The following is a 25859-nucleotide window of genomic DNA, read 5'->3' on the forward strand; positions in this document are numbered from 1 at the left end:
AACCTTCTGAGATCAGGCCTCCCCAGCATGGGGCCACCATTTTCTTTAGAGTGCTACAGCCTCCCAGAATATCAGACACTCACATTTAAACGCAGAAAACATTCCACAGAAAAGGCTTTTCTGTCCTCTTGGAGGCTCCTGACTCCTTGGTCCCCTGTAAGCGGGGGTCAGCCACCATTTTGTCATCTTCCTCTTCAAAGAATATCTCACACTCGCCCCTGCCCTCCCCTCCTGGTTCTCTGGCCTCCAGCACAGTCTGAGATGAACCTGCGGTATCCAGACCCATCACGGCAGCCAAACAACCCAACCTCTCTGACAGCAGCTTCCATGGGGCGGTGCCTTCAGTGGCATGGACCATCTCAAGCATGTCCACCATTTTCTGGCTGGCCTTCAGATTCTAGAACCTCCATTTCCCAGCACACCCTCCCCTGGTCTCTCCCCAGTAGCTGTCCATCTACCACACCACACAGTCTCATCACACAGGGAGCGCTCACTAAGGTTAAGAGTGATGTCACGCCTAATACAAGTCCAGCACTGGGCTGGGGTGCTGCTCACTCCCTCCCATCTCACTGCACCCTCCCAGGGAGGCATCAGGATTCAGCATCTGGCTAGAAATGTAACCAGATGGGCATCAGCACCCCCCACCCCCCCGCAACCATGCCACCATACAACCCTTCAGCTACATCTAGAATTGCCTCCAGAACGAAGCCATGGCTCGGGGTGAGGGAGGATCTCTAGGGGCCCAACAACTCGCTATCTGTAGTCAGGACCCTGGGTTCTCCTAATACTGTCCCCCAGGAAGAATCCTGGCTGAGCACAGAACTAACAAGAGTCAGTTGCTCTTCTACCAAACAACAGGGCTGTTTCCTCGCAGGTGGGTAATGGGATCTGAGTTCCCAACAAGCTTGCCATTTGGGGACCAGCCGTTAAAGCTAATGCCAGTTGGCAGCAGGTTGTGGCCAGGCTCACCGTGGCCTCACTCCTGGCGCCGCCATTTTCCTTCCTCCCGTTGTTCTCTCTGGGGCCAATATGCCACATCTGTCTCTACAACTTCAATCCTCTCTAGAACACAGCAGGAAACAAGGAAATCTTATCTTGAATTTTCCCTATCATCTCCTGTGCTTCTTCAGAAGCTAGGACAGCAGCTCCTCTCTAGAGTCCAAAGCAACACTCATGCTCTGAGATGAGCATTGATACAAAAACATCCTTTCAAGTGATCCCTTGGAATATCCATGCTCAAATGCCATTTTGGCCTTTTTCTCACTCTACTTCCCCAGTCTCACCACGGTGATGAGAATGTGAGTAGAAGAGGCTTGGGGAGGTGAGGGGAGACAGAACCCAAGCCATGGGCTGCAAACCCAGGGGGACATGCCAACCTACCTTGGTCAAATCCATTCCCAGTTTGAGCTGTGAAATGAGATGAAGAATTATGCTCCGTTGATCCTCCATGACGCCCAGTTCTGTCTCTTCCTTATCTTCAGTGTCACTTTTTTCATCTTCGGACAAAACCAGTTCAGGGCCCGAGTTTGGCTAAAACAAGATCATCGATAAAAATCACCAGCTGGTCCAGCAGAAGTGAGAGAAGCACAGTGTAGGGACCCATATGCTTAGAAATGATTGAAGAGAAACAATATTTCTCTGTAAGCCAGTCCTATTAGCCACAGGGTGGAAGAGGACTCTTTCGGGGTATAGGTTCTTACTGGGGTTCTTTTTTAGTTCTTTCAGCTGTTGTGCATGCCCATTCATTTTCCCCATCACCCCCTATTAGCAGACTTCCCCCCCAAAAAAGAAAATTTCCCACTCTTCAAAAAACTATATGGGTATGAGCTCCCTTACCTGGACTATGTTCATACAATATTTTCCTTTTAATTTACACCACCCAGAAACACTTTATATCCAATGCAAACTTTTCTGTTACTAAGCAAAAGTCAGACACCCCCGGGACAGACCAAAATTACCTTAGTTACGAGAAATTTACTCTGAGACTATTTCTACTCACATCAATTAATATCACTACACCAAGTGTGAAAAAAAAAAAAAAGCCTCAGAGCTGGCATTACTTTAGGAAGGGAGACAAAAATAAAAATTAAAGGAAAAACACAGAAATTTTATAACGCTGAAACTCATGCTAGCCAACAGACCTTGCTTTCCTCGATGCAAGTTTATTAATTCAATTGCTTGATTCTGATTTTTCCAATTACATAGTGAACAGGCAAGTTAATGAGCAGAATGTACAAGAGGGATTACGGAGCACAGCATTTTCCAAGACCCCAGTATCAAGAACTCTGGCTATCACGTAACGTTGTCCTTGGGATTCTATGAAAGAAGTAACCCTCTTCCCCACTCCACGTTTACCTGTGTTCTTGTGGTACTTGTTTACACCTAAGCCCAAGCACTCTGCAAAAATATTACACAATGGTTTCTTTCTTTTTTTTTTTAAAGATTTTAGTTATTTATTTGACAGACAGAAATCACAAGTAGGCAGAGAGGCAGGCAGAGAGAGAGAGGAAGTGAAGCAGGCTCTCCACTGAGCAGAGAGCCCGATGTGGGGCTCGATCCCAGAAGGCTGGGATCATGACCTAAGCCGAAGGCAGAGGCTTTAACCCACTGAGCCACCCAGGTGCCCCTACACAATGGTTTCTAATCACCAAGGACAGCTCAGACCAATGAACTTGATAAACAGAAATGCAGGAGCTCAAGGTATTTATAAGGAAAGCATAAAGACTTGCCCATATGTCTATGCAAACACTAATGATTTACAAACCCCATTAGGTAGAATCATCTCATTTTCTCTAAAGGCACTTCCAACACCCCAAGGTTATTAATGACTAAGGTGGTTATAACTGACTGGCCTAACATACACAGGCTGGCCATTCCTTACCAACACTCAGCGGAAAAAATACAGGGTACTTCTCCCCTGGGAGGCATTTAAAAAATTTCCATCCAGACAGACATTTTCCATAGACATACTTCTCAAATTATTCTCAATCACCTCTGAATGACCCCAGTTCTGGAGAGACCACTGGGAAGACCTCAGTGAAGCCCACAGGGGTTAGGCTCTCCCCAGGGCCAAGAGTTGCATTTTCCCCCATTGTGTGCCACATCTCCAACCTCATCGTAATGTGTGTTGTTTGACATCATTGGAAATTTGTGTTGCCAGAATATACTGAAATAACTGAGGACCCCCGACCCCCATCCTGCTCCACAGGAGACTCACCAGATGACTCTGGGGAAGGGGGAGCAGGCTGCCCTGGCTCGCTGCTAGGAGGTTGGAGAAGGAGGGGCTCCAAAGGCCACTCTGTCTCTCCTCCAGCTTCACCTCTTAGACACCCATCTGCTGTGTCTCAGTGCTGCTACTGGAATGGCTGAAAGGCTAGGAACAGTAGGGTCACCTTCAGACCAACCTGCCCCTCCTGACTCTTTTTTCTCCCTCCTCCGGAGTTCAGTTTTGAAGTGTACAGTGGTCTCATTTCACTGGGAGTTTACAGCACCAGTCAGACACCACTGAAGTCAGAAAGCTCAGACCCAGTCCCTTCCAAGGGCAAAGGTGCTGCTCTCGCCACTTCCTTCGTAGTGAGCTGCTGGGTAGTGCTCGGTGTTAGTAGACTTCCCTTCAAGGCAGGGGCGGGGCAGCTGGGGAAGGAGAGGACAATGCCCTGGGCTTGTTGCTTTGGGAGGAAAAAGATAATTAAAAACAAATCAAGCTACCAGCACGTACCCACACTGGGGGGAGAGGGGACTGTGGCATGGCAAGTCCTTAACCGTCTCCACAGGAAAGGGAGCCGCCATCTTGAGTACAATTATTCCTGCTTGAAATAGTTGTTCTCACTGAGTACTGAATGCAGACTCAACAAATCAATTGCTCAAGTGAGGCGGCCATAAGCTTTATGAAGCAGAACCATCCTTCCTTCAGAAAACATGGTCTCCCATTTGTCCACAGAGCAGCACGCAGGGAAATCTCCGTTCTCCGTGCTCACCTTCTCACCTGCTGCAACGTGTTTACAGGACCCCCTGAGACCACACTGCTTCCTGCTGTCTGCCTTACCTAGAAATTAAACCCAGCTTGTCCTGCGCTTCTGCAGATGGCCAGGAAGTCTTTCTGCAAGATCCTGCCACGTGACTGAAACAAAGTACACACATCAATGTGCACACAAACCTCCCCCGGTCTCCCGCTTCAACCCAACATTACATTTCCTCTGTGTCAGTGATGCCTCTCAGAGACGCTTGCTCGAGCAGAGAGAATGGAGGCTGGTGCACAGGCCGCAGAAGCTGACTCACTCCAAGGCGACTGGAGGTCAGAGCTTATGGGAGCCCTAAGGTCCTGGCAGGAAAGAAAGGCCAGGAGGAGGCCGACACACATCTCTGGATTGGATCCTCAGCTTAATCGAGGATCCACAGCACTTCCCTCTGCCAGAGCTTCTGAGAATCTTACAGTATGATTTGCAAAAAACCTCTCCTACCCAAACTCAAGTGAATAAACAGGGTTAAAAAAAAAGGGAGGTGGGTGCCTGGGTGGCTGGGTTGAGTAGACTCTGACTTTGGTTCAGGACATGATCTCAGGGTCCTGGGATCAAGCCCTGCGTCTTCAGGCTCCCGGCTCAGCGGGGAGTCTGCTTCTCCCTGTGCCTCTGCCCCTCCCCCTGCTCAGGCTCTCTCTCTCTCTTATAAAATCTTAAAAAAAAAGGGGGGGGGTTAATTCATCACATTGTTAGTGAATGTCTTAGAAGACACCCCCAATTCCAGTTCTAAAAGACTGGAACTCAGTCTTTTGCAGAAAGGCGAGACCACCCTGCATTGTGGGTTGAAAATGAGGGCAAGAGGAAGGAAGACGGGAGTATCGAACTAGTCAACCCCGTGAGAAAGAGGTCAGCCAGCAACGTAAATACAGCTCAGTCAGCATCCACAAAGCATCCGCTGTTAACGGTGCTGCAAGAAATTCAGAATTTGAAGAACAGGCTTTGTTGGCCTTTTAAAGGCAGAGAAACTTCCGTTTTCAGGTCAAGAGTTTGTCGATTCTGCTGGTCTGCTGTGAAATCCAAAACATCGATAAGGTCACAGGATCTAGGCCCATGTGCCCCTTCCAGTCCCTCACCCTCCCACTCAGAGCACTCCGCTTCTCTCCTGGGAGCCCCTGCATGCTCACACCCTCCAGTCCCTTGGGATTTCTGCTTGTAAAGCCATGAGCACTGCCTCCAGGGGCTCCAAGGTGGCAGGACAGTGTTTCTCGATCTCAGAAGAAAACTGAAAACGAGAAATGGTTTTAGAAATGCTGGGAAAGTTCACACGACTTACTAAGCCAGAAGCGTCATCAAATTCCCCCACCCCGCAGAGATCTCTGCAAATGAGCCAGCCCAGCCATAAAAATGAATGCCAACTTGTAAGACAAAATGGAATCAGAATATGTTTTAAAGAGTCGCAGGCTTTGGAAAAAACGAGGTTTTTTAATAAAAACAAAAATTGTGAGTCAATATTTCTACCCCATGAGCACCTTAGGGCTTACGGTGCTTCTAAAAATCAAATGAGTCATGTCTACGGCAAATAGGGGGAAGGACAAGTACATTTGAGGGACAGGAAATGGCTTCACGGCAGGCTGAGGCTTAGGGACATTCCTCCATGTGTCTACAACAGTGACTTGTGCCCCAGTGCAAGGGTTCTGAATCTGGGCACTATGGACACCCCTAAAGATATCTACCACTACCCTTCACATCTGATGCGAAAATTGTACATCTGGGCATTTTCTAGAGAGGAGGCCCATGTTCTCCTTAGATTCTTGGAAGAAGATGCGCCCTTCGGCTGACCTTGGGCCTCTCCAGGACCCAAGCGTCTGAGATGGGCTCTCAGGATGGGATGCGGTCTAACCAGAGAGTCCCGGCATCTACCGACGTGCTCCTGCCTTCAAGCGCAGACCTCTACTTCTTCTCTGGTTCGGGGAGCACATCCGTGAGGCACCCGCTGAGGGCCAGAACAAGAAGCAAAATGATGACTGGGTTCGGTTTACATGGGTTCCAAGCCCTCTCAGGGGGGACGGCGGCAGTGCAGGGGAAACACTGAACTTTTCTTCCACCCCTTCTTTTTAACACAAATCTTAATCCTGCAATACAAAGGCAAATTCCAAGCGAGAGGGAAATTCCAATCCATTTTATTCAATACACACATGTAACTGAACTATAGTTTGGGTCAGTTCCAGGAAAAACCATGAACTACACATTTCATCTTCGAGGCCCATTCATATCCCTGTCACCGGCCCTGCTCCATCCCTGCACCCGCACCTACTCCCCCTTCCTCAGACCAGCGCATGCAACCCAGCCTTCTTTCTTCAAGACCATCTCTCCTTTCTTCACTGGCCTTCAGAGAGAGCGGAGGCCGGCATAAGCAATTTGATCTACTAATGTCCTATTTATTCGTAAATGCCTAATAACTTAGTGTCTAAACTCAAAGGTCTGAATCCTTCGATTTGAGGTATTATGAGAGAAGCTTAGGTGGCTACACGGCCCATTTCCTTTTGAACAGGGAGGAAGGCCATGCTAGAGCCCTTAAGTCACAGACATGCAGATATGAGGGGTCCACGCTAGTGAAGCTTGAGATGGGCACCCACTGCCATCTTTTGTCCAAATAAGTGTCCTAGAACAGGCATTCCTAAGTAGATAATCTCTTCAACAGAAAACAAAACCCATGAGTTCAAGTGATCTGCAGTTATCCTAAAAGTCTACCCAGCCAAGGACAGAAAATAGAGGCAGCTAGAGACTGAGCATCCAGTTCTACTCCGTCAGCAAGCACGCCACAGCCCAGTGCTTTGAGAGCCTGGCATCTCCCCCTATGCACTGGTACCTTGGCACAGAGACATGGGGTTAACTGAGCCACACAGAAGACCACAAGCATTGTCCAGATATCGTCTTTACGGGAGAAAGGGGGAAACCCAGCCATGTCAGAAAGAGGATCTGATATTCTGAGGGTCACAGAAAGCCAGAAGGTGGGAGCAAAGACCCAGAGCACCACCCTCAGATATCCACCCTCAAATGCGAGAAACGCCATGAGGACAGCAGCAGAGCGAATGAGCAACCGGAACTGGGCTGTCTTCCTCCGTACCTTACCTCTCACCTCCGCAACTACACACAACACATGATAACATGCAATACTGGCCACCAGCACAAGTACGCTTTTGTGCACCGCGGGCAAATAAGAGTCAACAGATGGTGGTTTGCTAGAAAATGAGAGGCTCTAGAAAAGAGACTAACGTCAAGTTGAAACATTCAAGAGGCTAGAAGGGCAGAGAGACTAGAAGAGTAGGTAAATGGAAGAGAAAGGAGACAAATACAGGAAATACTGGAAGATAAGCCTGGGGGTTTACACGTCTAAGAGGTACATGTGCCCAGGGACCAACTACTGAAACTTATTTTTTTGTTCTAATGATAACAGCATTTCTGGTGTGGACGACCTTTATGGAATCCACAAAACCAAGTATTTCATCCTTTTTATCTCCAGTCATTTTTCTCATCTCAATATATCTAGCATATTTGACCAAATTATCACAATCATTCCTTGATCCCCATTGTGTATGTTCACATTAGTAACAGTTCACATCCTAAGAAGTCCGATCTAACAGTCCAAGGTGCAGAAAACCGGCATAACCATATTCAAAGACCCAAGCCAACTTCATACCCAAGTCAATAGCATCGGCATAGCGCGGGGCGTACAAAGATGGCCAGCAGTCCAGCAAATTCACCTGGCATTTTTGTCCCTCATTCCCCAATAAGACAATTACATCACAGACTATTAAGTGCAAGGCACTATCACATGCTTAGAAAAATCATTTCCCCCGAGGACACACAGACATACAGTTTTGTCATATGAGTGTAAAGTGGCCGCTGCTAATGACCTACTGTCCTTCCCACACTTAGCACTGGTGGGATTTCTTCCCCAGAAGAGTCTCGTTTGTGCCTGTCTCCAATTCTCCAAAAGCAGGCCATCTTCGCTGAGTGGAGGGTCTCTCGGTTGAACAGACAAACACTCTCCTCTGGTCAGAAGTCATGCCAAAGAGCTTGATGTCAGACATATGTCTTCGAATGATGTCTTGTACTCCTGACGCCCCTCGGCCCTGACGCAGGGCAGCTGCTGCTGAAGGCTAGGCTGCACACATGTACGATCTTCTATGCCAGGTGACCAACTGTGCCTTGAGGGCCACCACTGTAATTAGGGGACCTTATCTTGCCATTTGGAGGTAGGTACGATGAGGCCAGTGTGCGAGGGGGGGAACCCGATGGACGAGATGGCTCTAATCCTTGACAGGTTCAAGTACAAGCATGTCCACACAGCAGACTGGTCCCTGCTGCCGTTTTGGAGATGCTGAGTTGGCTGCCACTGACATCACAATCCTTCTGCCGCCTCCCAGTGGATGCGCTGGCTTTCTGGCTCTAACCACACATACACACACATTTGCCACACTTGGCTCTCATAGACTGGAAGGACAGATGCTCTTCCTGAGCAAAGGGACCGACCTGCAGAAAGGTTCATTTTCAATAAAACACACCCTGGAAAGTAGAAGGAGGTCACTTCTGGGAAGGGGGAGAGGATGGGGAGGGGCATTCATCATCAGCCAGGACGGTCAGGCACAATTATGCCAAGAGGATGCAACAGGTGTTCCTTTAAAAAATATTTGAGAGAAGCATTCACGGCAAACATCCATCCTTTCCTCATTTCCACGTAGCTGCTTGGAAACCATTTTGAAATGAAAGCAAAAAAGAAAGGAGCTGAGAAGGTGCAAAGCAAACCTTAAAAAGTACCAAAAAAAAAAAAAAAGAAAAGAAAAAAAGAAAAGGAAAGAAAAAAGAAAAGAAAAGCAGCAGCAGCAGCCGTAGTGAAAGGCGAGGGGATTCTCGTTCAGCTGGGGCACTGGAAGCAAGTGTGCCAGTGACCATCTTGGCGGCCACATGCAGCCATCCGAAGGCCACACACCATGCTTCAGCTACTCAGGCACCAGCGGCCACCGGGAACAGCGGGATGGGCACATGCGTGACGAGAACGCCCAAGAGCCAAGCGCTGTGTCGCGTGCTTTAGGCCACTCTCTCAATCAGCAAGAGTCAGGCACTTTGCAACCCAACCCAGCACTGAGTTACCAGCCCAGCCAAGAGCTCACCAAGATGGTGAAAGCGAAGCCGTGCCAGGTTGTGGGGAGCTGGCCCCCAAGGCCCAAGCGGCACGAATAGCACAGGCCACATTTCCAAACCACCCCCTTCCCCACCACCACCGGAAGCTGGTGAGCACCGGGATCAAAATCTCGATGGAGAAGGAAAAGGAAGAGGGCACAAAACAGAGAATATAATCGCCGCGGCTCTGGGAGGCAGCAAAGCCAGGGGGATGGCCCCGATGGAACCCCGGAGTCCACTACCTTCCACCTGTCAGGCTCCGTCTCCTCATCCCTGAAATGGAGGAGGAACTACCCCACACCTCCGGCGGCCGCTGAGAGGCCTACAGAAGACAAAGCACGGAGAGCCCTGAGCCCCGAGCCCGGAGCCTGGCCCAGAGGTAAAGCTCAGTGAGCAGCCACTACACTCGGAAGTCCGTGGCTTATACACAGGGACTGGGTGGAACCAGCGGGCGCGGTAATCTAGAAGCCTCTGTTACAGCACCCGCATCCCCTTAGCCAGCCCTCCAGATGCTGTGTGACTCTGGCCCAGCTCCTCTGCTAGGTCATCCCCCGCAACAAGGACCCAGATGGCACTGGGGCTATAAAGGTCCGGGGGTCCCACATAGCCCACAGCCTTGCCCATGAGGGAGCATCACTTCTAGAATCTTCTAGAATCACTTCTAGAATCCAGGGCTGCACCAGGAAGGGATTCTGAGACATTCCAAAACAAATCTCAGCCAAGGGTCACATGCAGGTCGGAGAAGCGCAGGGGACAAGTACTAAGCAGCAGAGTGCACCTGAGCAGTGGGCTGCGGTCCGCAGCTACTTGAGTTCTCTAGAAGGCCCAGGAGAGGGAGGGACGAAACTCCTGCCAGACCCATTCTAGCCTCCCTAGGTTCTGGTATGAGGAAAAGCAAGGGCTTAAGCCATAAAAGACCTCCTTCAGATGGGCAAAATGGGGAGCAGGCGACAGCGTTGCAAGAATTACCAGCCCCCCAACTGCCTCGAACACCCACACTAGATACTGAAGATATAAGGATGCTTAAGACACAGTGCCTGCATTTGACAAGCTGGTAATCTGCTTGTGGAGTGTACAAATCTCCCCTGGCCCCTACGCCGGCCCTGGGTGGAACCCGTAAGTTCCACCCCCTCCTTGGAGACTTTGTTCAACCATGCTTCCCAGCAGCAGAGCTGGTACCTCCCTCCTAACAAGGAATTCCTAGCTCCCTGCAGACGCCCCATCTGGCTCTCATCGACTGGATTTATTGCGACTGCATATCTGCTTTCCCGTTAGAACTGGAATGTCAGAGCTCTCTCAGCAGAGGAACACGGATTATTCGGGCTGGCTACTTAGGGCTGCGGGTTGCCACAGACCTAAAAGCCACCTCTGATAGGGCACCTGGGTGGCTCGGTCGTTAAGCATCTGCCTTCAGCTCCAATCGTGATCCCAGGGTCTGGGATCAAGCCCCGCATCGGGCTCCCTGCTTGGCAGGAAGCCTACTTCTCCCTCTCCTACTCCCCCTGCTTGTGCTCTATCTCTTGCTGTGTCTCTCTCTGTCAAATAAATAAACAGAATCTTAAAAAGAAAAAAGAAGCCACCTCTGGGATGTGGGAGAAAGAATGCAGTGATCAGTCAGCATCATCAGCCGGGAACTGAGGCACGGACCGCAGAGGTCTCACAGTTGTCCGCTCACCCTAGCTAAAACTCCTTCGTGACAGTCTCCGATTAGAGCTTCTGTCTAATTCCGGTTTTTGGCTGTAGAATGTCAAAACGAAGGCTGATTTTTATCACACACACTCAGGAAAAAAACATGTTAAGGAATGAGTGAATGAAACTAAAGAAAAAAAAATGGGGACAACGTGAACATACAAGGACAGAATCTGGATTTAAAATGAGAAGGACAGGGAATGCCTGGGGCGGTCAGTTAGTTAACTGTGTGCCTTCAGCTCAGGTCATGGTCCTCGGATCGAGCCTCGCATCGGGCTCCTTGCTCAGCAGGGAGCCTCTTTCTCCCTCGCCTTCAGCCCCTGGCCCACTCATAGCCTCCCTCTCTCATTCTCTCTTTAAAAAAAAAAAAAAAAAAAAAAAAATCTTTAAAATGAAAAGGACAGCCAGTCATGAAAGATCACATAGGACATGGTTCCACTCTAGGAGACATCCAGAGCAGGCAGATGGATGCAGGAAGAAAGCAGGTTAGTGGTTGGCAGGGGCTGGGAGGATGGGCGGAATAAGGGGTGACAGCTGAAGGCTACATGGTTTCTTTGGGGGGTGAGGACAATGTTCGAAAATTGACAGTGGTGATAGTGGGACTTATCCGCAGACACAGTGAACCCCACGGAATGGTACATTTAAATGATGGAGTGGCAGAGCATGTGAATTAGACCGCATAAAGCGGTTATGAAGAAAATGAGAATAAAAGTATAAACAAAAGAACACACAATGCAAAGTCAAACAAGAGCAGAAGGAAGGTCGTGGCCTGGATGACCAGAGAGGCACACTCGGAGCTGAGTGTCACCAAAGGGCAGTGCTCAGGGCAACCAGAGGAAGGAGGGGACATTTTAAGAGAAGGAGCAGTACCGATGTCCAGGCACTTTGGCGGAGGCCGGACAGCACATGGCTTTAACCTTATGGCTCAGACTCATTCCCGTGGGGAGCCCCCCTGATGCCAGGGCTTTCCACCATTTATTCACTGATGACCTCTAATTTCTACCTCAAGGTCAGCATTGTCCTGAAACTCCACTTTGTGCATCACCGGCCTGCTCACCATCTGTCTCTTGAGCCATCTGCGGTAGGCAGGATAATAGTGTCCCCAGAGGTCCGTATCCTAATCCCGGGACCTGTGAATGTTACCTTCTGGGACAAAACAGGCATCCTAGAGGGGATTAAGGGCCTTGAAACAAGGAGAGTCCTGGATTTTCCAATGGAATCACAGGCATCCCGTAAATTGGAGACCATTCCCTGACTGTCATCAGAAGGGGATGTGCCAACCAAAGGATGGTCCGCACGATGAAGACAGAGGAAGAGGCCAGAGGCCAAAGAAAGCCAGAAAAGGGAAGCACGTGGATTCTCCCCTACAGCTTCCAGGAAGGGTCCCCCCTCTTCCTTCCTTCAGTAAGCAGGCACATCAGGCTCTCTGCGAGGCATGGTAGAGGAATACGAAAATGGTTGTAGTCGCGGTTTGGTTTTGGGGTCCCCCCATGGGATCACACGGTGAGCTACAACAGGGGCCCAGGGAAAGCAGTAAGATGGCGGCCGGAGGGCAAGGAAGCAAGCAAGCACTGAAGGCAGCAGGTGGAACCGGAAGTGAAACTGGACTGGTCAGAAATGGCCTGCACATGGGAGTCACCAGTCTGCCATGGGCAGCATGACACAGTGCAGAAGATTCGTGCAGGCGGGCAGCATCCATGGGCGAGAAAGCCATCATCATCTCACCTTCCCACCTCTCTGATTCAACACAGACCCAGGAAGCGCCCCACCAGCTTCCTGACTCCTCCACTTTGTTCACCACACTCCTGCCATGTCAACCAGACTTGAGACCTGCAGGTGCTTGGACACCTCCCAGCGCCTCACCATCCAGACACCTACCTTCCTGGTCAATACCTCTCCCCCGCCCTCATCTCTGCCATCGCACCCTAGACCTTAGACACTTAACTGTATGATCTTAACAGTGTGCAGACTCTTCTGTTCCCTCTTCTCACATGCTGCCTTGTGTTGTATTACTAGAATGTTCTTCCCCAAATACCCTCTTCTCTGTTCTAAAGTCTTCAGTGCCATTCCACTGCCCGGAGAGACCTACTATCCAGTCAGCCCAACATGTAAGGCCCTCCTCAACCTCTTCCTTTCTCCCTTTCCTTCCTGCTCCTCACCAGAACTCCCTTCTGCCTAGACAGTCGGCGGCATCCTCACGGCACCCACTAGCCTCTTACTGCCCAGGGCAATAGCCACTGGCCACACAGAACTATGCCAATCAATTAAAAATAAATAAAATTTTAAAATCCACTTCCCCAATGGCATTAGACACACTTTAAGTATTCACCAGCCACACATGGCCAGTGGCTACCATATTGGTCAGCGTACAAACATTCCCGTCATCACCATCTATTGCGTCTATTGTGTTGGATAGCACTGCTCCATGCTTTTCACACCCCCCCCATTCATTTCTCTGCCTTCTACCACTTGTTCTTTCTCTGTAAACACAGCTCCATGCTATGATACAGAATCTAGTCACCCTGGGTCAGGAACAATCCCTCTCTCGTCTACAACCCTATGGGTAAGCTTTGCCACGGTCACTCACAGGCCACTGCCAGGCCTATCTCTCTTAACTCCTTGGTAGTCCAAAGCTCACTGAGGTCATTTTGGAAATCCGACAATTCCTAATAAAGCACAAAAGGACACTTTTATGAAAACTGTCATGTCAGAAACAAAATGACAAAGGAATGATGTCCTGGGGGGTAACCAAGAGGAATAAAAGGATTCTGGACCGAAAACCTTAAAGGACTTCTACGATCTTATGATTTGCTTCTATTGTAACCATGGAGGGACATCAAGAATACAACTCTGACTTTCTCTAGCCACAGTTTGAATTATTATAGATTTATGCTTCGTGCTGGGCTATGGATTTCTTCTGATTCTGCAGATAGAAAATACCTTTATTCAGAGAGTAAACGCAATGAAACTCAGGCCGATGGCACCATATTAGAGAAGGCTTTCAGACTCTACACTTGATGCCACTAATTACTAGACTGCCTTGCTGTTTCCACAAGTTCTGCACAGTTCTGCACCAAAACACTTGAAAGAGACAGGAAAAAAGATGCAAAGTAATGAGGGCATGCAGAGCAGCTGTGAAAGAAGCTCTGACTCAGGCCTAGGGAATGTGTGGTTCCCGGACCTGTGGCCTTGGCATCACTGGGAACCTGACGACCAAGATGATCAAGAAAACGATCAGAGATAACCCAGTCTAGGGGCCCGTCCCAGACTTACAGACTCCAACTGTGAGGCCAACGAGTCCAGAACTGTAGATGTTTGGGGTTTTTTTGGCTGTTTTTTAACTGAAGTATAATTTATATATGGTGCAATGAGAGACCTTAGTGTATAATATAACATGGGTTATGAGAAACGTATTGCTTTATACCCAACTCATTTTTTTTGTTTCGTTTCACCATCTTAACTGTTCTTAAGTATCACGGTGTTACCTGTATTTACTCTATTGTGCAACAGTTTTCTAGAATTTTTTCATCTTCCAAACTGAAACCCTAAGCCCACTGGATCCCCATTTCCTCTCCCACGGCCACCCCAGAACAACTATTCTGCCAAGCCCTCCAGGCGCTTCTGATGCGTTCCAGCATTGGAGAAGCACTGCTGTAAACACCGAAGGCCACAGGGGCTGCGGGGGACAGCACAGAAAAGCAAGCAGGCGTGTGAGAAGCCCAGCACCCAGGGAAGACAAGCAAGGAGATGGGACTAGCGGCCCCTCTGGTTCTCCAAACCCAATCCCGAGTGCCTCATGAGGGCATGGCACTGCCTTGGGCACAAGGGGACCCAAGCATGGACAGATGACAACTGTTTTCAAGAACCTGTGCAGGCACAAGCTGAAGAAACAAACCATCTTTTCTCAACATTAGATCAGGTTCTGGAAATTCCACTTGACAGCCCAAAAACGGAAATGGAAAGCTATAAACTTTGATTGGAAGAGGGCGATGGTGTTTTCATCAGTGGCCTCACCAGGCGGTCCTTTCATTCTGACTCTGAATTTCATCCGTCCATTTTAATCATTTATGCCTCTCATTTAGAAAATCCCAACTGATTCTTTCCCATGGAAATCTTGGAAGGGTATGATAACACAAAGGAAATAACCAGGGGCACTGCAAACCACAGAACAGTTTTGATTTACAAGTCATTAAAAGCATGAGGCATTTACTGTTCTTAGCAGGCAAAAAGGGCCTGCATCATGAATAATGGAAAAAGCAAAGTGCATCAAGGACTCCTCTGCAGACACTGTTCTCTGCAGGCCACACACACCCACGTTCACTGAGGATTTCCTGTGTCCCGAGGCACCTATCAGGATGTACACCACCGCATCCCAGCCCTCCAGGATTCTAAATCATGCAAATCTACGCCATTTCACTCCAAAAGGCCAAGTTTCTGGATTATTATTTCCTGACTCTCAAAAGAGAGGCAATGATTTAGTGCTGTAAGCACATCAGGAATTTTAGAAACAACGCAAAGCTTGGGCAATTTTGGACTTTTCCCTTAACTTAAAAAGTGTTCTAGTCTATTTCCATGACATCCAGATTTTGTAACTACTAACGAACAGAAAAGCATCTGGGAAAAACAGGTGGATAGTGTTTTGTAGGGAAAAAAGAAAAAAGAAAGAAACCAGAACAAAACCACCACAGCTCTTAATTCTACGATGAGGAAGCAGCAATGAGACACTATTAAAGCTACAATCTCCAAATCCCACTCAATACCTTCTGACTCAAACAGCAGGCATTTCCTCTGCTTAATTTGCATTCTGTATGTCCATTTCTCTAGCCACTGTGACCGAAGGTATTCAAAGGAGGTTTCTTTCTACTTTTATTCACATGTGAATTGATACTTAGGATCTAAAAGGGTAATTGTAACCGTTCATATTTCCCCCTATTATTCCCACTGCCGTAAAATCCAAACGAGGCTTACTATGTCTTCTACTTGAAAAACTGTCACATTATCGCACTCTGCATTGCCCCATTTTCAAGTGCTTCATTCAGTTAAAACTTCAAAGGCAAATTTGTGAGACAGCTGTAGTCACCCTGGGGGACCGTGAACACGTGCAATGAGCACTATTAATGATCAGAACTGTGGGTTATCATGTTTAGCACAAAAAGAAGACAGTGAATTTTAAGGTGTAAATGTACTCTGGTGGGACCTACACTCTTCTAAATACTAAGCCCCTGTTTTCGTTGGTTGTTTTGTTTTGTTTTCTTTTTAAGCTCACCCTGATGCAGTTACACTTCTCCTGTATAACCCAGCCCACTACATGGGATCTTGAAGCTAGATTTTCCGTTACTCAGGTAGACGTTCTGACAAACGTCATACTCTTGTACACTAAGTCTTTGTCCCATTCATAAAGCATGGTCACAAAACAAACACTGCTCATGCAAGTTTAAAAATAACCCATGGGGGGCGCCTGGGTGGCTCGGTGGGTTAAAGCCTCTGCCTTCCGCTCAGGTCATGATCCCAGAGTCCTGGGATCGAGCCCTGCATCGGGCTCTCTGCTCCGCAGGGAGCCTGCTTCCTCCTCTCTCTCTGCCTGCCTCTCTGCCTAGTTGTGATTTCTCTCTGTCAAATAAATTTTAAAAAAATAAAAAAATAAAATAAAAATAACCCATGGTATGTGATGTTCTGCTGAAACATATTTAACTGGTTACTTTATCATGCCATCCATAATCTAAAGCCTTCAGAACTGAAAAAATTAACTTCTGATATTAAGTGCTTCGTGGTTTTTTTTTTGTTTTGTTTGTTTTGAAGATTTTATTTATTTGACAGTGAGACACAGCGAGAGTGGGAACACAAGTGGGGGAGTGGGAGAGGGAGAAGGTGGCTTCCTGCCAAGCAGAGAGCCCGATGCAGGGCTCAATCCCAGGACCCTGGGATCATGACCCAAGCCCGAGGCAGACGCTCAACGACTAAGCCACCCAGGTGCCCGTAAGTGCTTCGTTTTTGAGAGATGAACCACTGTTATTTTTCCAGGTTAATTAATATTCTGCATAAAACTGTCTTAAAAACCAGTAACGACAGACCCTGGATGGAGAGAGTGGGTCCAAACCAGAGCCAATGTCCAGTGAGTCCATCTATATATACACATTTCCACATTTCCTTCAGAGTAAGGAGTAGGACCAGGGAGGAGATGAGAGCAGGGATAGCAAGGGCTCCGTGTAGCCAATGCTCTTAATGAGAGGACCACTTGGTTCCTGCTAGAATCATGTTTCTAAGACAGACAAGCATCTGTCTCTGCTCACGGATATTCCCATAGCTGCTGAACCTCCCTTCAAAACAGCCAACATAAACACAGAGCAACATGCTGGTTCATCCCGGGGGTGTCCCTAGACAGCAACACACACAATTCTGGAGCCTCATTTGAAACTAACACTAGATTACGAAAGGATGTAAGGAAGAGTCTGACTCAACCCGATTCAAGCTGAGGGATCCCCTTCACGGGCTAAGATTCTGCAGTAGTGACTGTAGCCCTAATTGCTGCCATTACTTCTTATCTCTGAAGTGCACCCAAGACGTGGACAAAATACTTGCCCCACACTATGAAGAACTAATTGGTTTAATATAAAAAGAATGCTTATAAAATATTAATTAAAAAGTCCAAATCAATTGAAAAATGTGCAAAGGCTGTGAACAAGACACTTAAAACAAGAGAAACACAAATGGCTAAATGTGAAACACATTCTTCACTTCATTCATAGTATAAAAATAGAAAATTAAAACAAGACACCAATTTTCTCCTAAAATTAAAAACCGGAGGGGAGTCAGGCTGGCTCAGTCAGTGGAATGTGTGACTCCTGATCTCAGAGTCATGAGTTCAACTCCATGTTGGGCATAGAGCTTAAAGATAAATATTAAAAATAAAATAAAAACTGAAAAGAAGATAGGCACTTGATATTCATTTCTCATGGCAAAAGTACAGGAAAACAGTAGCCCTCACACACTGTTGTGGAAGTATAAATTTGTCTCCGTCTTTGAGAGAAATTTGGTAAGACTTGCAAAATCTTTTTTTTAAGATTTTATTTATTTGACAGATTAAGATTTTATTTGTTTATTTGACAGATCACAAGTAGGCAGAGAGGCAGGCAGAGAGAGAGAGGAGTTGGGGGTGGGAAGCAGGATCCCTGCTGAGCAGAGACCCAGATGTGGGGCTTGATCCCAGGACCCTGGCATCACAACCCAAGCGGAAGGCAGAGCTTTAATCCACTGAGCCACTCAGGCGCCCCCAGAATTTTTAATTCCCACATTTGCTGACTGAATTCCACTTAAAGTTCACTGCTAGACAGTTCCGTTGTATGAAACATGGTTGCATTAAGTGTGAAAAATTTGAGCAGAGGGCCCATGGGTGGCTCAGTTCATTAAGCATCTGCCTTCAGCTCAGGTCATGATCCCAGGATCCCTGCTCAGCTGGGGCCTACTTCTCCCTCTCCCTCTGCCCCAACCCCTGCTGGTGCACACATGCACACTTTTTCAAATAAATAAAAGTCTTTAAAAAAGAAAGAGAAAAATAGGAGCAGAACCTTATTTGTAAAAGAAAAACCAGACAACTAAATGTCTCTCATAAGGTCTGGTTAAATAAGGCACAGCGTTTCCTGAATCATGATACAATCCTAGGGTTGACTGTAGCTGTTAAAAGAGATACAAACAATCTCTATCCTGACATGGGAACATATCAAAGATGTATCATCCAATTAAAAAGCCACTTTACCTATACATTATCTGTAACTTCATAGTTGTTAAGAATCCCTAAAAGAATATATATACATACACATACACATATATACACATACACGTACATTTGCTCTCCACCTCACCTTACTTTTGCCCAGTGACCCGGGCCCACCCCGGGCTAGTTGATTTTAAAATGCCTCAAAGAGAAGCCAGACAAGACACCAGCAACAAAACGGCCTTGCTGATTATTAAATCAGCTACACCGGGAAAAGCCTATTTGAATGAGTCATTAATGAAAGCCCTTTGTAAATCTTGCCTCACCATACAAATGTATTTGTCATCATTTACAGGCAGACTACCCTTTTGAAAGACTAACAAAAGAGAAATGAATCTCCCTTGAGGAACCCAGGAGAGCCCAGGAACACAGGCTCTTAGGGGTTTCTCAAGACACTCATATCGCAGACAGAGATTTGCAAAGAACAGTGTGAATTAGAGCTTACCACTGAGCATCTACTATGTACCCGGCGTTGGGCTGAACACTGCAAGTACGTGATGTCATCTGACTAACGTTTCCACCAGGAAAGGACTCCAATCGTTGGCACTGATACCCCCCACCCCCATTGCAGGCAGAGAAGGGGATGGGTTTCAGACTGCCCTGTCACCACCACGGGCATGCATCCCAGAGAGGCATCCTACCACCACCACCCAGCCCCCTGGGAGGGGCACAGGGAGAAGGACAAGCAGACTCCCCACTGAGCAGGGAGTCTGGGGTGGGGGCAGTGCTCCATCCCAGGACCCTAAGATCACAATCTGAGACAAAATCAAGACGCTTAACCCACTGAGCCACCCAGGCGCCCCTCATTGTCTTTATTATTTTGTACTTTATGTTCTACTGACTGCTTCTTCAAGGAATCTGGGTTCAAAAGGATATGAATCAAAAGCTTGCTTTTGTGAGGCAGGCACTCTGATGTTTTAATAAAGGCTTTCTGGAAGCAATCGTGTGACAACTGTCCCTTACTCTGCCTAGCACAAGAGTCTCCACTCACCTAAGTACAAACCATGATGTCACAGAGCAGCATCTAAAACGGGTGTTTATTTTCCCATTGTGGGATTTTCTATACATAAGCTCGGTCTAAATAAAAGTTTTTAGCTCTAAAAATGCATTCGAGCAGAATGCAAAAAGGCAGGTAAACACAAAAGTGGTCCCTTTCCCCCACTTCCCTGTCTTTTCTCAATTCAGAACATGCAACTGGTATCAGTCTACCATGGGAAAATGTCACAATCCCCAACAGAGCCCTTTTCTCCCTGAATTACAGAATATATTTCTTTTTTAAGTCAGAACTACAAGCCGGCCCCGCATTTCAGTACAAAGGCCATTGAAAAGAAAGATGTGGAATCTGAAACCCGTTTTCCCAAACACAACGTCATTCATAGAGGAGGGCCATTTCCAGAGTAATCCACAAAATTCTTTGAAGCTGGTAATGTGGTTTCCATACTCTACGTTCACCAGAAGAAGTTGAGATTTAATACCTCCGCAATATAAATTTTAAAATAACTTTAAAAAACAAAGTTACACACATTTCTTATTCTTTTGAAAGGAAAGAAATGGATGCGATCAAGGAAAATGTGGAGAGAGCTGTGGGATACCCTGAGGAATAATCCCCATGCTTTTAAGAATCTCCAGTTCTCCAGTATGTTGAATTTCATTTCCTAAAAGGTTATGGTCTCCTTTTCCTCCCTGTGTCTGTCCTTCTAATAGTTATTCACAATGAGGTCATTTGCTGGGATTAGTGTAGCCAACAGAGAGAGCCAAATGGGACATGAGGACAGTCCAGTGTCCTCATTATTTGCCCACAATGAATAACTATTCTCCGAGGTGAATAGCTGGCTGCAAGTGGAGGGCGGGGGTGGAGACGGAAATGACGGAGAAAAGGGGCTGGGGCTTTGGGGGAGGGATGGGAGAGCACTCTGTGGAAGGAGAAACAAGATGGTGGTGATGGGGGTGTCACATGACAGCTGACCACGCTTGTCACCCCACAGAGTTCATCACATGACCCATGTTGCTTTAGTATCTGCAAGGGCCAGGGAGAGCTATGGTCCTGAGGTGAACTGAAGAGAGGATGGCCAGCCAACTGGTTACTGGTAAAGTACGTTCACGTGTTAGAGAAGTGGTTGTTTGAGTCTTGGATCCACGGAGTCCACAAAATCACAACCAGGACTTCGTGCTACAGCTTTCTTATTCATGCAGACACACACACAATCTATATTCTGCCTGGTTAGTAACTCACCCCTATCTTCATTACCAAAAACTTAAAAATTTACAATCTGGATTTAGCACCCAGTAAGCCCCCGCACTGTGTAGTACCACAAACCATCCACAAAATTCAATTCAAATTGCAAAAGGGATACAGAACTCACTGATTAATTCAGGCAAAGCCCAGAGTATATGTGAAAAAAGATTGTACTCTTTTCTTTCATAACATTCTTTCCCCAAGATCATAAATCTTGGAGCGCTGACTTTCCGTCTTAGGAAAGGGAACGTCATCTGAGGCAGTGGATAAATCACCTCAGAGAATAGTTATTCATTGTGGGCAAATAAAAATGTAAGCCAGGCAGATGGTGAAAAGCTCATTGCTCCTGGTATAACTTCATGGGTATAGGCCAGCAAGGGGCAAAGAGGAGTGGGTTGTGAAATCTGGGGCCACTTTATAGGAGGAGAGGAAACACCCCAAAAACCAGAATACTAAAAATTATCATACCACATCGCTGCAATCTCTTCAACTCTTCTCCTCTGGTTCAGATCTGACTTCCTCCCTTCGTGGCAACAGCAGTGATAGGAAGGCAGCGAGAGGAGGAAAAAACCCGTACGAAACTTGGTAGGGTTTTAAACCCCCTCATTCACCGGGTTCAAAGGGCTTAAACTTTTGACTACTGATGCAGAGTAGACTAGATTATACCACCCAGTATGGAATTTTTTCATATGGCTCCAGCTCACGCCTGTCAAATCCAAGGTGGCTCCTTCCCCAACACTCTGGGTGCGGGTGTTTATGTCACAAAGCCACACTGGCCCGGGGGGGGAGGGGAGAGAAGGGAGGCAACACAGTAACCACTCCTAAGGCTACCCCCATGCTTATTCCAATGATGAAACCCTTTAAAAGTCCTGAGACACACCCTACCAGGCCCCTAGAAAGTAGATCTGGAACCTTCAGCCATATTCCACCTCTCTCTTATAAAAGCAACACCCTGGGCCACCTGGGTGGCTCTGTCGGTTACGCGTCTGACTCTGTTTCAGCTCAAGTCATGAGATCCTGCCCCACGTCAGGCTCTACACTCAGTGGGGAGTTTGCTTGAGATATTCTCTTCCTCTCCCTCCAACCCTTCTCTGCTTCAGGATCTCTCTCTAAAAACAAAACAAAACAACAACAACAACAAAACCACCCAATCAAGAAAACAAAACTTAATTACCACCCACAAAAAGGGAGAGAGGAAGAAAAAGAGAAGTAGGACAGAAGGAGGATAAACTGAAACGAATCCCCCAAAGCTGCAGAGGAAATCACATCATCGTGCCTTGTAGTAGGAGAGCCCAATGATACCACCAGAAACCGAGATCAAGGAGCCCTTGAGAAAATGCATACAGGGCTTAGTTCAGTGTGGATGGTTATATTTGTTGTTGATATGTTAAGAAGAAAGGGCAGAAAAATGTGGAATTTCTTTTTTACAAGACCAAAAGGTGCTCTTAGCCATGGGAGGCAGAACAAACAGCCTTCTAGAATACCATAAAAGGGTGCCTGGGTGGCTCAGTCATTAAGCATCTGCCTTCCACTCAGGTCATGATCCCAGGGTCCTGGGATCAAGCCCTGCATCAGGCTCCCTGCTCAGCAGGAAGCCTGCTTCTCCCTCTCCCACTCCCCCTGCTTGTGTTCCCTCTCTGGCTGTCTCTCTCTCTCTGTCAAATAAAATCTTTTTTTTTTTTTTTTAAATAGAATACCATAAAAACATGCCTTCAACTTCCATGACATCTCACAGATGATCATCTTAATTGCTACAGGCCACAGGTAGATTTGTAGTCATATACCCCCAGGACCTACATTGTCTTTTAAAACTAACCTGGAAATGTCTCTTGGCTATAAACCATTTCTCCTGTTTCTCATTTCAAGACATTAAAAAAAAAATTCTAACTATTGTGAAATATGCAGGGAGTTAAGAAGCTGGGTATCTTAGTCCACTCAGGCTGCCTTCACAAAATACCATGAACAAGGTGGTGTAAACAAGAGAATTTATTTTCTCACAGTTCTAGAGGCTGGCTGGAAGATAGAGAGCAGGTTACCAGCATGGCTGGGTTCTGTGAGAGGGCCCTTCCTGGTTTGGGGGGCCTCAGAGGGCAGAGAGAGAGATTTCTCCTCTTACAAGACTCCAGTCCTATTGGATTAGGATCCAGGATGAGGGTCCCACCCTTATGACCTCATTTAACTTAGCTGTGTCCTAAAGACACCACCTCCCTGATACTGTCATATCTGGGGTGATGGCTTCAACACATGAATTTGCAAGGGGAGGTGGGCACAATTCAGTTTCTACTACTAGGTTATGAAAATCTGCTAAACTAAGGAGTCCCCCATTCAATGTCCAGCACACAGTAACTCGATGTTGGATGAATGAAGAGACCCCAGAGTAGATGGATAATTACTGTCCTACTATGCTGAGACCCAAAGCAAACTTCAGAGGGAGCAGCGTATCTGCACGCACAAATAAGAACGTGGAGCCTTCAGATTCTTAGTAAGTCCTGAGGGCTGGTTAGCTAAGAGGCATATCTTGTACATTTGCCTGATGGATGGACTACTTTCCTTCCAGACCAAGAGCCCGAAGAGCAGAAGGAAAAAACCCTGATGATCAAGACATGGCTCATTCCTAGTGTCAGGAATGCCCTCAGCAGTTATAGTAAGAGTTTCACATGCAATCTCCACTACTACATTATAGTACCTTTGGGATAGGCGGTCAAGGCCAATGGCTAGAAATGGACTGATGAGGTCCTGGAAAGGTCCAGGATGTTGGCCATTAATGAACCTTTTGTCACATCAGTGTATGTAACTCATATGCCACACAAGAGGTTAAGCCTGCTTCTACTGGGTCTTCCAGAATCGCTAGGGGAGGCTAAGGAATAGAGATGAGGACATGGAAGAAGCACATCCTTTAGTTATGAACAGTACACATGGGCCGTATCACTCACATTCATTCACCAAATATTTACAGAATGTCTATTAAGTGCTGAGTACTTTCCTAAATATCTTGGAATCTTCAAAGGAGAATCAAAGATGGGGTCTACCCTCAAACAGTCTGGCCTCTCTGATGAAATGGTTGGGTTAGAAAAGTCTTAGGAAGATGGAGATGATTTCTGGATGAAGAAAAGCTGTTTGGGGCAGACTGAGGGGTCCAACGGACACCACCTGTTACTGCCCTCTGTATCTGCAGATGCCCTCTTCTTCCTTGTTGAACAGAAAATCAATTCTGAGATTCCTAGGTCCCAAGATCCCTTTGACTCGGTAAGGCACACTCTTCCACAGCCACAAAGAGGGACTCACAATTACTCTGAAGCCATCAAGGAAATCCAGTTGCCATGTTGGAAATACCAACAGCAAGTTATAGATCTTGCCTGGGGGCATGATCCAGTTTTAGCTACGATATAACAGGAGAAGTATATGGGGGCGGGGGTGGGGGAGCTACCCTTCCAACAAAAAGAGTCTTGAAAACAGTAAGTCTTTTTATTTTATGTTTTTAAAAGATTTTATTTATGTATTTGACAGAGAAAGATCACAAGTAGGCAGAGAGGCAGGCAGAGAGAGAGAGGAGGAAGCAGCCTCCCCCCTGAGCAGAGAGCCCGATGCGGGGCTCGATCCCAGGACCTGAGATCATGACCCGAGCCAAAGGCAGCGGCTTAACCCACTGAGCCACCCAGGTGCCCCAAAAACAGTAAGTCTTTTTAGAAGAGCCTCCATCTCTTCCTGCATTCTGAAGGAGACCAGTGTGGGGATGTAGTGCTTGGCACTGTAGCTGTCACACTGCAATCATGAAGTGACACATGTAAGGATAAAAAGCCAGTAGCAACAAGAATAGAAGAAACCCACACATACACATGCATATTTAAGAAGAAGTAATCAACTTTTACATGATTAAAAACACATGAAATGTACCCTGTTGGCAAAGTTTTAGGTGTACAGTATTATTAACTACACACATGCTGTTGCACAGATTTCCAGAACTTTCCCTTTAGCATGACTGGGATTCTAAACTCTTTGACTAGCATCTCTTCAGTTCTCCCTCCCCCCACCTCTCTGCCCCCAGCAACAGTCTGCTTCCTGTTTGAGACTGACTCCTCAGACACCTCATATCAACAGAATCACGCAGTATTTGTCCTGTGACCAGCTGACTTCATTCAGCATCATGGTCTCAAGGCTCATCCATGTTGCAGCAAGTGACAGGATTTTATTCTTTCTAAAGACTGAATGAATACCAGTCCATCAGATGTATATACCACATTTTCTTTATTCATTCCTTCACTAATGGTCATTTAGGTTGTTCGTCTCTTGGCTATTCTGAATAACCATCACTATCTGAGATGCTGGTTTCAATTCTTTTGGCCATACACAAAAGTGAGATATCTGGGTCATACAGTAGTTCTATTTTTAATTTTTTGAGGAACTTCCAGATGGCTTCCAGAAGTCTGTACTTTTGAGGCCCTCATGAGTTGCTACACCAAACATGTTAGTACTTATTGGCAGAATTCTCATTGTGTGAGAAGACTTTATTTATAGCTTGAGCCACTAATTGTTGGATTCTAAGCTTTTGTAACTGAAAAGAACCCTACTAGATACAAGAGATGGTCTGGTGTACAGGAAAGGCACTGGTTTGGGAGAGAGGAAGTCCAGATACCCATCTTGTCTCCTACAAGCCAGTTGTGTGGACTTTCGGCAAGAGTCAGCCACTCTAGTTGGAGTGCCATCCATTGGATGACAACCAATGGAGAGTAGCCATTGGACCCCTAACGGTGCTTCTAAGATTAAGTGCTTCAAAGGCCATGATTCAAAGAGGGAAAAAGTCTGTTCTATAGGACCCGGCAAGGAGATACAACCAAACTTGTGACAGGATGGGGAGTGGGCTAGGGAGGGGGAATCTTATCACCCACAAACTTCCTTGTTACAAATTCTAACAAATGTGATCAACATTTCCTGTGTGATGACCGTTTGAAATTCAATTTTGTGGCATTATCACAGAATTCAATAAGGTGATTTTCAATTGCTGTAAGTCAGTAATAGCTGT

At 46.9% G+C, this 25859-nt stretch overlaps 1 protein-coding gene across 1 annotated transcript in view; it reads right to left on the reverse strand.

The window, feature by feature from the left end:
- Positions 1-25859, reverse strand: part of OSBPL10 (oxysterol binding protein like 10) — a 310546-nt gene that overhangs the window by 35215 nt on the left and 249472 nt on the right. The window contains exon 7 of the mRNA XM_046002875.1: positions 1381-1530. Coding sequence (XP_045858831.1) covers positions 1381-1530 — 150 coding nt within the window. The remainder of the gene's footprint in view (positions 1-1380; positions 1531-25859) is intronic.

This window comes from Meles meles, chromosome 4 (genome assembly GCF_922984935.1).
Source record: "Meles meles chromosome 4, mMelMel3.1 paternal haplotype, whole genome shotgun sequence".
Taxonomy (NCBI): Eukaryota; Metazoa; Chordata; class Mammalia; order Carnivora; family Mustelidae; genus Meles; species Meles meles.